Source organism: Tetrao urogallus (assembly GCF_951394365.1).
Source record: "Tetrao urogallus genome assembly, chromosome: 6".
Lineage (NCBI taxonomy): Eukaryota > Metazoa > Chordata > Aves > Galliformes > Phasianidae > Tetrao > Tetrao urogallus.
In genome coordinates this window covers 30627300-30642673 of record NC_136819.1, presented here as the reverse complement: position 1 = coordinate 30642673, position 15374 = coordinate 30627300, and the positions used below count along the sequence as shown (strand labels likewise).

Sequence of the window (15374 nt, the reverse complement as noted above, 5' to 3'; positions counted from 1 at the left end):
TTCACAGCTGAGCACAAAAGACTGAAACGTTTCAAGTTAAGCAAGAGTAGTATCAATGATTAACCACAAGCTGCGAGACCTTCATCAGTAACAACACATGGAAATGCTGAAAAGCCTGAACAGCTCATTAGGAAAGACTGACTAATAAACCCTGGCTGACCTTGGCTGCTCTTTTAGACTGCAACTCAGCATCACCAGACAGAAGCATACACGATTTACAGATTTTCTTTTATTCGTACATGTTGAGACATGAAAATCCAGCGAAGAACGCACAAAGCAACTAGCTACATTACATGTGCATTTAATCTTGTAAAGGTTAAAAACATTAATCTTTGCATCTTGAAGTATTAACAAAAGTCGGAATATTGTCCAGTCCATTAAGATTGTTTTGCTAAGTAATCCAGCATATCAGAGCTTTCAACATTATTCATCACTGACCACAATAGTTTAATTGTGGACCTCAAAACATGGTGACTTCTGACAAATTGTGGAGTCCCTATCCCTAAGAAAGAATTCATGTAGGCACACATAACAATTTGGGGGAGCATTTGTAAAAATTTACTTGAGATTTAGTATGAGCATCAGAAACTTTTCAACTTTGTTGGTACAGACTATTTTTAAAAAGAGTAGATTTAGGAAAAATAAATCAAACATGTTAAAATGTTTTTTTTTTTTTTTAACATTTTACATGCTTCTGAAGCTGGTATTCTACTTGTCTATGTAAATAAAAAGAATTTTAAATGTCAAAAGTGAAATTACACACTTCCTCAAGAGTTGTTTTTTTTTTGTTTTTTTTTTTTTTTTTTCTGATATGCATTCTGTCACACAGCAACTTTCAACACTATTTATTACTGTGTTCCAGAACTAAAGTACAAATTCCAAACTGTAGCAGGGACAAGGAGCATCTTTTGTTACACCCACATTACAATTAAAGAGGAATGGAAGCACTCACAAAGGGATGCACATTGACCATGAGGGAAAACAAATCCGAAAGTGAAAAAAACAAAGGGCCAGGAAAGGAACTGTGTAGCATAACAGATGTAGAAATAGATTTGTGAAAAGAATGAAAATGTCATCACATAGGCAAAGCGTTATTTCTTCATTCAGTAACTAAGGAAATGTTTCTATGCCTTTGTAATCTCAGAACAAAATAAAAATTAACCATTTTGAAATTATCAGACAATTTTGACTGGTGCTATGACTTTCCCTTCAGCGTTCCTTTCTCTGTGAGACTTTGAAACCCTGGTCTTTAATCCCAAATTATGATATGAAATTACTTTCAAAGTTAAGCAAGTTCTGTGAAAAGGAAACTTCCTACTCAATTCTACATTTTAGCTCTTGAGTCCTTTGCAAAAATGCAAAAATTACAATGGAAAGTAAAAGTTACTATGAAAACCCCATGCTACATTCTACAAATGAGGCCTGCCCATTTTTTCATGATGTCATGGACACTTACCCACCACTGCTTTGCTACTAACTACGTTTTAGGTGTCAGTAATTCCATTCTGGCTTCTTAGTTGCAACTGCAGGTATTTCTTTCTGAAGGTGTATTTATTTTATTTTTATATATCTATTACTTATATTCTTGTATTACTATGTGTTAAATGGTACATATGTTATATAATTCATGCATTATCTATGGGTTTTCTTATTTATCAAACACATTATTATTTATGTGTATGTATAATTTTATGTGTGGAATACAGTCATGCAATATGCATAATACTTACATTTTCTTATTTAACAATAATCATGTTGTTTATATAGTACTATTTTTACAAAAAGCTGTGACTTAAAACTAAAGAATCCGGTGTTCTGTGTATGGTAAGAGGCAAAATATGTAGTGAGTTGGTGGAAATGTAATAAACTGTATGGCAAAGAAGATCCATGCATAAATTACTGAAGATCATAAAGACTTTGATTCAATCATTCAAAAGTAACATTAAACTTGTCCATAAGAGAATTTTTGGTACCTTTGTGCTAAAAGGAAGAAGGAGAAAAGAATTAACTTTTTTCCATATGTTTTTTAAATAGTACAAAAAGAGTTCTTATATTGGATTAATACAATCCACATATTGTTTCCTTCATTTTGGAATTCAGCATTCCCTTTACAGTATTTTGACTTAATATTCAGTCATTTTTGTCTCCTTGGTTATTAGATACTGTGCACACGGTTCTACAGGGCAAAATACTGTGATGATGATGACTACTATCACGTACTGAGAAACTTGGATTTTGCTTCTGGAAGGCCTGCTGCGGAAAGGCTGCGCTGTCATCTAGTGGCAGCATCAGGAAATACACCTCAGCAGCACAAACGAAATGATTCAAGGCCTTAAAAATGCATCCTTTCGTTTTAATAAAGAATAGGTGAGAAAATACCGAAATTCTCTGAGGACACAAACTAGTAAATGTAGTAAAATTAAATGTGTAAAAACTAAGCATTTACCTCTACTATATAAACGTTTACATGTATCACCTTTATGAGGATGTTACAATTGAATTACGGACATTAATGAACTATTCTGAATGTTATTCGTTGTATAAAATAAAGATGCAGTATTTTAACGTCAATTACTATGAACCTTATCTGACTAGAATTGATTTCAAGTGTCATAAAAAAGAATAAAGCCTCAGGTTACTGTGATAACATAAAGATAGCGCTATAAAATGCAAACTGCATGTCATTCAATTCCTTTCCTGTAAGTGTTTTACATCCCTCAAGACTGCTACACTTCCTGCAAGTTTCAGCCACCTAGAAAAACAACAATCCTTTCACACTGGCTGTATTGGCAAAGCTCTGTGTCCACTTTGAGTTGTTTTACAGAAAGTTTACAGAACAATTCTTAAAGAATGAAAACCATTATGAATTTCCTTCAAATAGTTAAGGAAAAAATATAACTTACAAAAGAAAATGGAAAAATAAAAGATTACATTATATGCCCTTCAGGACAGAACTACAGGACATTTCCTATTGATGATGAACAAACAAACCACTCACCTGCAAGCCCCTGCATGTCTATTTCTTGGGACAGAGTATGCCTAACTTCCTTTTTTTTCCTGACATAGCTGAGGACTAACTGTTCTGGACAACAAATATCTATGATAAGCATAACTGCTCAAAATCCCACTCATTCCAAATAAACAGTGCTCCCCCCCCCCCTCAGACTAAACAAATCACCAGTGAAGATCCTCTTATAAAACACACGCCTCCTTCAGCTTATCTACCATTGTAAATTTCTTTGCTACAGCCCTATCATGTTCTATTTTTTAACTTCCTCCATTTATCTAGGATTTTGACATTGTTTGCTTTAATCTTTCAACAGCGCTTTTTAAAAGAATCTTCACCAACAGAGAAGTTTCTTTCAGAGTTCCTGAAGGGTTTTCTAGGCATACTGGGAATAAGAAAAAGTAAGTGTCTCACTTCTTATGTTTTATAGAGGTGAGCAACTTTCTTCATAAATATGCAGTATGGAATTTGGATCATTTTTGCAAAAGAACAGATTCAGAGAAAATTCTGTTTTGGGTTCCCTCAGTACACAGTACAAAATCAATTTAACTCAAGCATTTCCAACAGCTGGGATATCTATCACCATATTTTTCTGTAACATCCTTAACATATAAGCTGCAACAAGTTATTACATTAAATCATGATGCAATTCAATTTCTCTGTAAGGTCCCATATGAAGTTTTATAATGTAAAATTCTACACGTACAGTAGTATGTGGGAATTCAGGCTTTTAATCTTTAAAAAAAAAAATAATACTCTGTCTTCCTCAAAATAATGAAAAACCACAAGGATGAGTATACAATGTGTGGCCTCCTCATTCCATTTTTACCAGTGAAAATGATGCTAACATACAGAATGACCAAAAATCATGACCTCTCACTGTCATAAGTACTAGGATAGACTGAAGCAATTTCAAGGAAAGGCAAAAATTTTTAAATGAACTTCAAAACCTAGGAAAAATTCTTTTGAAATTAAATAGAAAATAATAAAGGCTAATAATGGAGGTGCAGAGGAAGGATTTGTTAGGATGTTTGAAAATCATACAGAAGAAAGAACCTCACAAAGTGGGCAGATTATAAAAAAAGGGGGAATGGGAAAAGACAGTGAAGGCTGCATCCATTTTGATCACTTGCAAAATGAAAATAAAACTGAAGCTTGGAAACAGAACAAACAATTGATCATTTACCAAAGTGACATGACCATGTAAGCAGTATTTGACTCTCAGATTTCATCCACTGTAAAAAATGACACAATGCACTAAGAGTTGACATTCTTTTCACATAATGACAGTAACACAGTGTTGACTTTTCTTGGATAAAAGAAATATTAAGAATATTTCCATTCTAAGCATGTTTTTAGGTTATTATACTGATACTACATAAAATTTCTCAGATGGTATCCTACATCTTCCTGGAAATAAATAGTTGTAAATGCTTGCACATACAAAAGGGATGCCCTTTTTATAGGGCATACAAAAGGGATGCCCTCTATAGAGGGTCATATTCTAGTAAAAGGAAGTCATTGCCACAGACATATAGAGAAAGAACTGTTCAGATGGCACTGGATCCAGAAGTCCCAGAACCATGTAATATTATCATTTATTCATCAGCACTATATGTCTTGAGTGCAAACGTTGTTTCAGTAAACTCTTAACTGCTGGAAATGGCATACTAAGGCATCATTTCTCAGCAGTTTAGTCACTATGCATCTTTTATGAACCTGATGCCTTACTGGGCTGAGCTCCAAAAATCAAAGCTGCACTCTGCTAAGTACAGAGGCAGTGGTAGGAGAAGCAAAGAGGAAGAGACAATGGAGACATTCAGACTTACCAATGAAAAAAGGTCACAACCGAAAACACTGTACTGGAACATGGTATTCATAAAGTGTGTATTTCTTAATATAGAATGAAAAATAACCTTTTATATTAGGAATCATTAGTCTGACAAACAGAACTTTGTGAAAGGTCTCCAATGTCTTCTAATAAAAAAAAAAATCCAAAATGAGATTCTGAAAGCCTTATTTTAATGACATCTTGCACATCAGGAAAAAAAAAAAGTATTATTTTTCTGATCTTAACAATACAAATTTTGTATAATACTGCCATTACCCAAAAGCTCTACAGAATGGTCCTACAGCCTTTTCTGTTGGAACTAACTAGTCTGAGATAAAACAGTGACAAATATCAAAATAAACACCAAACAAAACATACACAATATAAGTAAATGCCAGAAATTGACACTGCATTATCCTTCTACCTCGTGAACAGCAAATAATTCAATTTTATCTCCTTTCAAATTATATTTATCTACATGTATAAAACAGTGAGATTTTATGGTGTACTCATTGCTGGAAGTTACTTCACAATTCAATTTGTTGGAAATGATCCATTCACAGCTTCCTTACTACTAAGCAAGATAACACAGAATCACAACTAAACATTAAGACATGATGATGCCTTAAGAAAAACCCAAATAATCCAGGTTTGGTTGTTGTTGTGTTTTTTGTTGTTGTTGCTTAAAATTAAAAGAGTATATTTTCAAAGCTATGAGAAGCAGTAAAATGAATCTACTTCTCCAGTTTCTTTAAATGTACTCATATGGAAAACAAAATGTGCAACACCAACATTATTTTCATGAAAGATCGAATTGGGACAACCATGTTTTGACTACAATATCTTAATTTTGTGAAAGGCCAAAGAAGGAGATAACTCTACAGCAATTAGGTAACCTCAAGCTTCGGATTTCCTGTTATCAGTACTTGTCTTCTCCGTCTCTACTGTTTCCAGGGTTGCTGGAGATGCACAAACACATTTTCTCACACAAAGCCTGTGTCTATAAAACACTCTCTTAAAAACAACATATCCCATTTCCATCTATGCACTGTTCTTGTGTGAGAGTTACACTGTTCTCTGTAAGAGTTATTATTTTAAATGTCTATTGCACATTATATCTTTTCTTAGATCCAGTGCAAGCTTGCACTTCCCTGTGCTGAATTTTAACAGATGCTTATTAGGAAAGCATGTACTTCACTGTAGCAGAGCAGAGAGCTTATTGCAGAGCATTTCTTTCTACAACACCAGCTGCTACCACCATTCCACCCCACCTACTCAAAGAACTCACACTTCTCCATTTCAAAGGCTTTATACTATTACACCCCAACTTTTGTGCAGACACAGATGTAAATACTCTGTAATACAGAGCTCTATTAGAACTGACACAATGATGCTTTAAAATATTTAACAATTGGTGAGAGAAGGAAAATGCCATTATTATTTCTTGAAAGTAGGACTGCTCAACAAATTCATTTTCTATTACACTGGCATTTAAATTCCTATTTTTATGATAAGATCACCTTGTTTTTATCTTTACCTCACTTAGCAGAGTTAATCATGTCAAGAGAAAGTGAGTTCTAATATTAAGCATTCTAATATTAAACGTTGGCAATTAGACAGTTGGTCAAGCCTACATTCACAAAAATAGGCATAATAAAGAGGACACAATACAAAATTCCAGGCAATCTCACAAATGCAGTTACTGTGCTAATTTTTCAGGCTAAAATGACTTTCAATTTTACACTGTATAAAACTGTTTTTTACAGAAGTATGTTTTGCTGAGAAAGGCTGAGCAGGTAAATAGCAGTGCTTTAAAATATTAAGCAAATGTAAAAGTACTGTTGAGACATAGGGAAGAATTTGTCCTCTGTGTCATGTGAGAACAAAAATAAGCAAAATTATGAAGAGGAAATAAGAAAACTGTAAGTACTTGCATAGATTACAATTAATTCTGAGTTTACAGTCAACTAAAAACAACCTTTAGAAAAAAAGAATTTTTTAACATTTGATGGAAAGTATATGTTGCGCTATTTAAATCCATAGAAAGCATGGACAGGGAAAGAGAAAAAATATTACAGAAGTATACCTTTAATGTTTCAATTTCTTCTTTGTGTTCCCTCTTTAAATGCAAAATGGCAGCTTGGTATTCTGTAAAAATAAAAAGTACATTCCATTAGAGTCAGAAACAAACACATCTTCAGCACAGCATTATTTTGTATTACACCACGAAGTCCAGAATGCAGATGCAGGTTCTCAAATAAAGATCTGCAAATGATAATGGAAAAGAAAATGTCAACACAGTAATTAACATTTTTCTTCTAGGACCACATGACCAGATTTTCAGTGGTTTTACTGAAAACAGAGGATAAAGAAAGAAAGTATTCCATGCTGAGAGGGAAAGATTGTGTAGAGGTATGTCAGACTGGAATAATAAGAGGAAACAAAAGATTTAGCTTTGCTAATAACAGCAGAGCTGGTAGGATGTTATGACATATGCATGCATACATTCACATGCTATAAAAGATTTTATTAAATACAATATTTTAAACAGAGCTGTAAATATACAGTCACCAAACACACATAAATTGGATACAGGATTAGTCACACATATGAATAAAGACCTGAAAATGCACCCAATAGCAAAAGATACAAAGAATTCTGCCAAATGAAGATTGATTACAGAGAAAAGTAGTTGCCAGAAATATTATACCATATAGTGAGCAACTCTGATATGGTGAAGATGTAACACAACCCAAAGAATGGAATTTAGAGCAAGAGAAATTTAAGTCAGAAGTGAAAAATTGAACAATGCTGAGCACTGATGATGAGTAAATTGGAAGATGCTGAGAATTGACTATACAGTTTTAGCGATGGCTGTAAAAGTGTAGAACTACCAAATGGAAGAGGAAGAAGAGAATTTTCATTACAGTTGTATAATGATTTAAGAGAAGCCTGTCTTCTTTGAGACATTGATGCCCAGATGCTATAGTTCTTAACAAGCAACTGGAGTTCATTCTTAGATCATTAAAGCTCTTCTTCTATCAGCTTCCAAATCAAAATTCATTGTGAATTGTGTATTTCATTCAAAATTCATTGTGATGGTGTATTTCCAGTTCCCTGGCTGGCTTATGTATCCTGAACTAAGAAAGGAATCAAAACCTAAATTAAAGGACTGAAAATAGTCCAAAGAATTTAAACTTTACTGACAGTGCTCTCAAACACTAAAGAGATTTGTATGGTGCCTGGAACAGAAGAACCATTAAAAAAAGTATTATAACATCAAAGTATCAAGCAAAGATTAGTGATTTGTTTATTTTTGCATTTTTCCTTTTCTCTTCAGAACACACGGATATAAAAGAAAAGGTAGATAACAGTTATCACCCCGAAGTCTGTACAATGAGCAATCTTTTAATGTAAAGCTGTCTTTTTTCCAAATATTTTGAGAGGCAGGTGAGGTTATATATGAGCATCTGAATTTATAAACAAAATCAAAAGGAAAACTGATTGGTATTTTACAAGACACAAAATAAGAAACACAAGTGATTCTGACCAATAGTACAATCCATCTAAACTTCCCCATCCTCTCCAACAAAATACTACTTCGTGTTTTCCAGCACAGGAAAACTGCCTGACTGCAGACTGAATCATAACCAGACAAATCTACAGGATTTTCCTCTATTAATTCTTCTGACTGGTTGCTGTGATCTTTGGACATTGGCTCTGCATATCCATTCACCTAAACTGGATTTAAAAAAAACATCTGCTTCAGGTTCCTTCAGCAAGCTGTGATCCTGGTACCTCAGCTACTTAAGCACTCAGCTTGCAGGGCATGAACTTAAGGAATACTGTGACTTGAAGTTTAGCTCTTTAAGGCCATATGACAGCAGAAGCAAACAACAGACTTTGACAATTCTTCTAACAATTGGCTCTTAGTTTGGCTAACAGAGCTATGCAGATCTACAGATTTGTCTTAACAAAAGATCTACTTTCTCCCTGGGATTGCCCAATGCTCAACATTCTTTAGGATTTGGGTATGAGCATGTGCTGGCATAGACCCATTCTGGCACCTAAAGCAGATTTTTCACCATGTTCACACGTTCCCAGATCCTGATTACCTCTTCTTTTAAGTTGACATAAATATTTGTGCAGCCACAAAATGATGGAAGAACCCCAGCAGATTAAACCTAACATGGTACAAGAACAGAGTAAGAATGTTTAAAAAAGGAGTTGCACATGATAGACATTTTGCAAGATACTGTTGTCATAAGCTATTTAAGTTCCAAAGTCCCAAAGGCATGTGTTTTTCATTACCTCTCCAAGTAGATGAAATTTCCAAAACAAATTCTAGAGATTGCTTTGTTTAAATTTTTTATAGACTAAAAGAGACAGTAGAGATTCTTTTACAGCTTGCTTATTCCAAATAAAAGTATACTTAGCAATTACCAGATAAAAAGCATTAATAAACCTAATTGTTTACTTAAAATACCGCTACTTCATAAAAACAAGTGTATAATTTATCAATACACTGTAACAAACTTAAAACATTGTCTACCAACAAATAAACTGACATTCTACACTATAAATTTATTTTGTTTCCCTCTACCATTATAGTTTCTCCTAGTCAAAAAGAAGAAATATCTACTGAATAGAAGCCAGCGCCCAACGGCATTTCTTCTCAAGCAAACACTCGCTTTTTTTTCCTGCCAGATATGAATAAAAAATCACAACAGAATGATAAAATTGTATAACACAGACTAAGTCGTATCCATTTATTTCATGTTTGTTTTCTTTGTGAAGTCACCAAAATTTGGTACAAAGAAAAATATCTGGTACTCAGGGATGGCAATCTGAATTAAGACACTGAAGTATTTACTAGAAAGAACAACTGCATCTATATAATCCCAAAAATCAGTTTATGAACATACTGACAAGAAAATTTTATTTATTTAATGATGTTGCGATACTGCTTAGAATGGCAAAAACCACAACAGCAAAATAAATAATGACATACTGATAGAATTGTATGATGAAAAAAATACAGGATACTCTCTTTCTAGTACCAAGTCCTTAACTTCCATTTAACTCACATACTAGATTAATCTAGACAATCCAGAAATGCCATAATCTTCACACAATCAATGAATGGTTTGTTTAGGTTATAGAGAAATGTCACAGTTTCAAAAACCTGATCTGGCTCTATGTGTAGTCAGGGTGATTCTAGCACAGCTACTGTAACTTCATCCAGTCTTATTAGTTAACGTTCACAAACATCTACAGATTGTTACAATGCTGCAAATTGTAAGACCTTCCACTACATGGTGCTACAATACTGACCTGGAAATAAAGCTAATCATTACAGAAGCACAGAATTGCAGAATGGTTAATGTTGAAGGGACCTCCAGAAGTCATTGGGTCTGATCCCAGCTCAAACAAGATCACCCAGAGCCAGAACCATTTCACCATTTCCAGATGACTTTTGATGATCTCCAAGCATTAAGATTTCACAACCTCTCTGAGCATCTTGTGACAACCGCGCAGTAAAAAAAATGAAATTTCTTTCATGTTCAGACAGAACCTCCTGCCCTATATTGGGCACCACTGAAAAAGAGCCTGACTCCACCTTCTCTACACATCTTCAACTATAGATCTAAGCTCTTCTGACATCATAAGATGGCTCTTTAATGTATCCTATTTCAGCACTCCCTCTGATTTATATAATGTCAGAATTTTTATGTTTTTTGAGGTTTTAAAGTCTTTCACTATACTGGATAACAGAAGACTGATGGTATAAACATCCTGTTGTACTTGCCTGGTCTCCAAACAGCCTGCCAGGAAGAAAGTGGCTGTAAAGCATAAATAAGTTAGCTATCCCCAATTCTGACAGTTCTCTGAAGGGCTTTTTAAACAAACAAATCAGATACAAATCAGATGGGAAGTGCTCTTCCCCTGAAAAATGACCACAAGCAATTAGGATTTAATTACTGAGGAAACAATGAAAAATGTTAGTCATTCACATAAGACAAACAAGCAAAGAAGTAAATAATCTCACTGCAAAAATTCACTTCCAACCAGCTCTCTTTGCTTGCTACTTCTAGTACACTTTCCCTCTGTTTTGAGAGGACATCAACCAAGGAAAAATATAACAAGTTTGGATTGTTTTTTTTTCTCCTCCCAATTTGGCTTACTCTTTAATTGTATAACTTCATGGTTCTTTCAGCAATTATAATCCACTGCAGCAAACCATCACAAAACTAGGTTTTGTTTTGTTTTGTTTTTTAAATATACTGAGATAAAACAGATGAACACATGACATATAAATACAGATATTTATTACCTCTTCCAGTAGCTACAGAAGTATTTATAAATGCCATGATACTGAAAAAATGTTTCAATTAGTTACTTTTTTAAAAGTAATATCAGTGTTGGCAAAGAATACAGGAAGCTGGACAGAGGCTGCAATGAAAGCTAAAGATTATTTTACCAGCGATTTTAACTCAGTTAATAAAGAAAACACGGCAGTGTGAAGCTTCCACTCTGTATGCACGTTTCTGGAAAAATGAGCCAGTTATTATCTGTAGAAAAATAGAAATCCCCTTACTGTCAAACTTAACTGTCTATTTTACTTCCATGCTCTGCCATGAGAATTATAATAATGATAAAAAGCACCCTCCCTCTCCAATCACTATTATTTTTCTACACCTTCATCCTTTACATCCATACATTCTGCATCTAGGGTTCATCATATATACATTTTTCATATCCAGTAGGCAACACCAATGTTAGATGATGAAGGTACTCTCTGAACATAGAAGCAGGAAAGAAGCAGATGTCTGTGGTCTAGGTCAAACCACTTTTCCAAGTTCTGAAAGCTATTCAGACCATTTTAGAGAAAGTATTATCTCCAAATAAAGGTACCCAAGATTTGTGTAATCAAGTACATTTTACAGAATAGCTTCACTAAGTCATAGTAGGGAAAAAATAGCTGCATTAGAAAAAGACAATGTCTAGTCTGGGGAGATAAGGTTATTGTAGAAAATTAAAGCAGTAGAATGCTAGAAAAATAAGCCGGAGTTCTAATGAGAAACAGATTCAAGTGAGTGAAGTAAAAACATCTTATTTTGTCTGAGATTACTCAAATCATGTATTTCTAATCTGTGTAATAGTAGAATGGCTTGAGTTGGAAGGGACCCCAGATTTTTTGCTCCTATGTTTGCAAGTCCCAGTGGAGGTAAGCTGAGAAGTGCCAAGCACAGAGTGCAGGACTGTGAAGAAGCCTGTATTAAATGGAGGAGGGTTCCCAGGATGCTGTACACTAGCTTTACAGCAAATGACAATCAGATTGTGGAGTCAGCTCTCAAATCCCTTGGAAACAGTATGGTAACAAAACACAAACCAGAAATAAGACAGTGAAAACACCTCAGGTCACAGAAGCTTTGAAGCACACAGGTCTAACTTTCTAAAGCCAAACAGAGAAGTTTAGCTGAGTCTTCCTAAAAGAAAGACATAAAAATGTAGAACATACTATATATTTTAGCTCACAGGAGGAAATTCTTCATTGAAGTAATAAGTAATAGTCATATGTAGATTCTATTTTGATTGTAATCCTGAAATAAAAATCATTCACCTTCTTAATGAACAAAATGGTATCCGCATTCAGCTGTGTCAAAAATCTATTTAGCTTCATGTCCTGTTTCTGATGGTAGCAAAAATGCAGGTGATGTGAAAAGCTAACTACAGGCAAAAATGTAGCTGTATTTCTCTCACACATTCAAGCTCTTCTAGGAACTTGATTTGCAATTCAGAACTTCCTAAATCACAGATGTTGCAAGTGGATTTCTCTCATGAATGTACATTACCAATTTTAGAATTCAAGTAAGCAGAAAACATCCTGCAGCAAAGAATTAATTACAAATTAGGTAAAGATCCTTTTGTTTACTTTGAATCTGCACCTGATAGTTTCATTTGAAGTCTCCAGTGGATCCACTGGAAGAAAAATGGCCGAGTAATTTCCTATTTTTTATGGTTTTAGAGAACTCCATCGTATCAATCTTGATGAATTCTTTCCCAGTTGAAACTAGGACAGCGTACAAATCTATATAATTTTTCTTCATAAAGAGCAGGTTCCATAGTTTTGATCAAACTTACTGTCCTTATTTGAACCTTTTACAATTCTGAATCTAGCATTTCTTATTAAATGCAAAATGTGGTCATTTATACAACAGCATTAGGATGATCTACATTTTTGTCTTCTTCTCTTACAACTCCTGCTATTATAATTTATAAGTTATTTTTGATCACTAATGAGCACTGAAACTACATTTCTCAAGTTCTATTCCAACATCAAAGTCTTGTTTTCAAAGAATAATGCTCAGATCAGAATTTATAACATATGTGAATTTAGCACTTTTTTTCTCTTAGAATTTTTTCCTCAGATGCACAATATAAATTTCTTATTTTTGGATTTCTTTTGCTATTGTCTATCAGCCTCAAAATGTCGAATTTCTTGCCTTTTGCATTTTCAGTTCTAATTCTTTTCTACTCTAACCAATTTCATATCAGCTGCAAGCTTTCCCATCTCACTGCTCGCTTTTCCAGTTCACTTATGAATAGATGCAGAGTATAGAGTTGCAGAATTACACCCTCAGCAAATCTGTATGGGGCACAAAACTGGGAGAAGTAGTTGAGACATACTGAGGGGCCAGGACAAACTGGAGAAATGGTCTGACAAGAACCTCACACAATTCAGCTAAGGGAGATGCAAAGCTCTGCATCAGGGAAGGAACAACCTCAGGCCCCTCTGCATGCTAGAGGCCACTTGTGCTCTAAAATACAATAAGAACACTATGTCCTGGAAAATAAATCAGAGTGATTTGATTTATACATACTTGATGACCTTGAAGATCTTTTCCAACCTGAGCAGGCTAAATTTAATTTCTGTATGGAAAATTTAGCTCTCATTTCTATACACAGTATTTACTTAAATCAGTAAAAGAATGCTGCTACAATTTATTAAATCACCTCACCTTTTCTTTTTGCTTAAGTTAAATTATTACCTCATTTTTATTTAAGATATATTTCACAATGGAAGAGTAGAGCCCACAACTTTAGAAAGAATTTTGCCAGCCCAATTGTCACCTGCAGTCTTGATGGGAAGATGTGAAGAGGGGGGAAGAAGACAAAAAAAAAAAAAAAAAAAAAAAAAGTAACATCCATTCTCCACTGTGGAATCCTGATCAGTCTTCAAATCTGAACTCTGTAAAATTTGACAGCATTATGGGATGGATCTGAAAGTCAGAGAAAGCAACCTAAGTACCACTCATTGTAGCAGGGCAGTTATAACTGAAATCACAGTCTCTTAACCTGGTGTTCTGAACATAGATCTTCATCTATCCTACAGAACTATCTTGATATAATTCAATTTTTACTCTTAAACACTGGTAGGTACTGCAGACTCTGCCTTTATGATTCCTGTTGTATCAAGGAAAGAAACATATCACTTTACAATAACAAAAGAGGCCAAAGACTAGACAGAGACAGACAACATTATGCTGTTCCACCCACCTGATGGTCCCTCCTTGTAAAGCTTTAGGTGAGCTAGAGACAAAAGCATAAGATTGTATTCAAGTTTCATGCAGGAAACTTATATTTTTACACTCATTAAATACATATCCTAGCAGGGAGTCCAGCAATGTCCCTGCTTTTTATTCATAATCATAAGCATACTTGAGTCAGCATAAACAAAAGTAATTTCCATAGCAAATGTATGATGTATGCCACTGGGCTGTAGAAATAAAAACACATATGATATTATTAAAAACAAGCCAAATACAACCTATGCTTCCCTATTTTGCAAAGAAAATGCACACTGTAAGATACATGTTTTTCCCCAGTGCACAGAAAATCAAACATGAAATAAACACTATGTGTTTTAGACAACCTATGTAATTCAAGCAAATGCTTAAAATATGTTCAGATGTGTAATCAAAGAAATTATTTGTATACGAAACAGCAGTAACATTTACAAATACATGCAGTACATATTCATTTAAATCTCTGTCACGATAGGGAATAAACTGTGCTGTGCATCAGCATTTCTAAAAGATAAGGTACAAGCATTCACTGGTAAATATAGGGAAGCAAATATATAACCTGCGATTTTAGGAATAATAGATACACTGCATCACAATGCTCTTGGCTAATTTGAATGACAATTTTCCCTTCTCAAAGGAAAGTTTATCTGTTGCATAAAGCAAGTATACATCTAGTTCAACTCCCCTACAAGGAACAAGGACACCTAAAGCTAGACTGGGTTACCAGAGCCCTGTTCAGCCTGACCTTGAGTGTCCCCAGGGACAAGGCATTCACCACCCCTCTGGGCAATTTTTGTTGTCGTTGTGGTTGTTGTTTTTAGAAGACCCTTCATGTAGGGAGGAAGAGATCTTAGGAACCTAACTCAGAGAAACACACTAAGCTGCCTTCCTGAAAGAAAAAATGCCTTCATGTTTTCCTTAAGATCCCTGAAATGTTTCTAACAAA

At 34.4% G+C, this 15374-nt stretch overlaps 1 protein-coding gene across 1 annotated transcript in view; it reads right to left on the bottom strand.

Annotated features, from left to right (window-relative positions):
• Nucleotides 1–15374, bottom strand: part of FMN1 (formin 1) — a gene marked incomplete at both ends in the record, with an annotated part of 115560 nt that overhangs the window by 89968 nt on the left and 10218 nt on the right. Inside the window, one exon of the mRNA XM_079537821.1 lies at nt 6925–6986. Coding sequence (XP_079393947.1) covers nt 6925–6986 — 62 coding nt within the window. The remainder of the gene's footprint in view (nt 1–6924; nt 6987–15374) is intronic.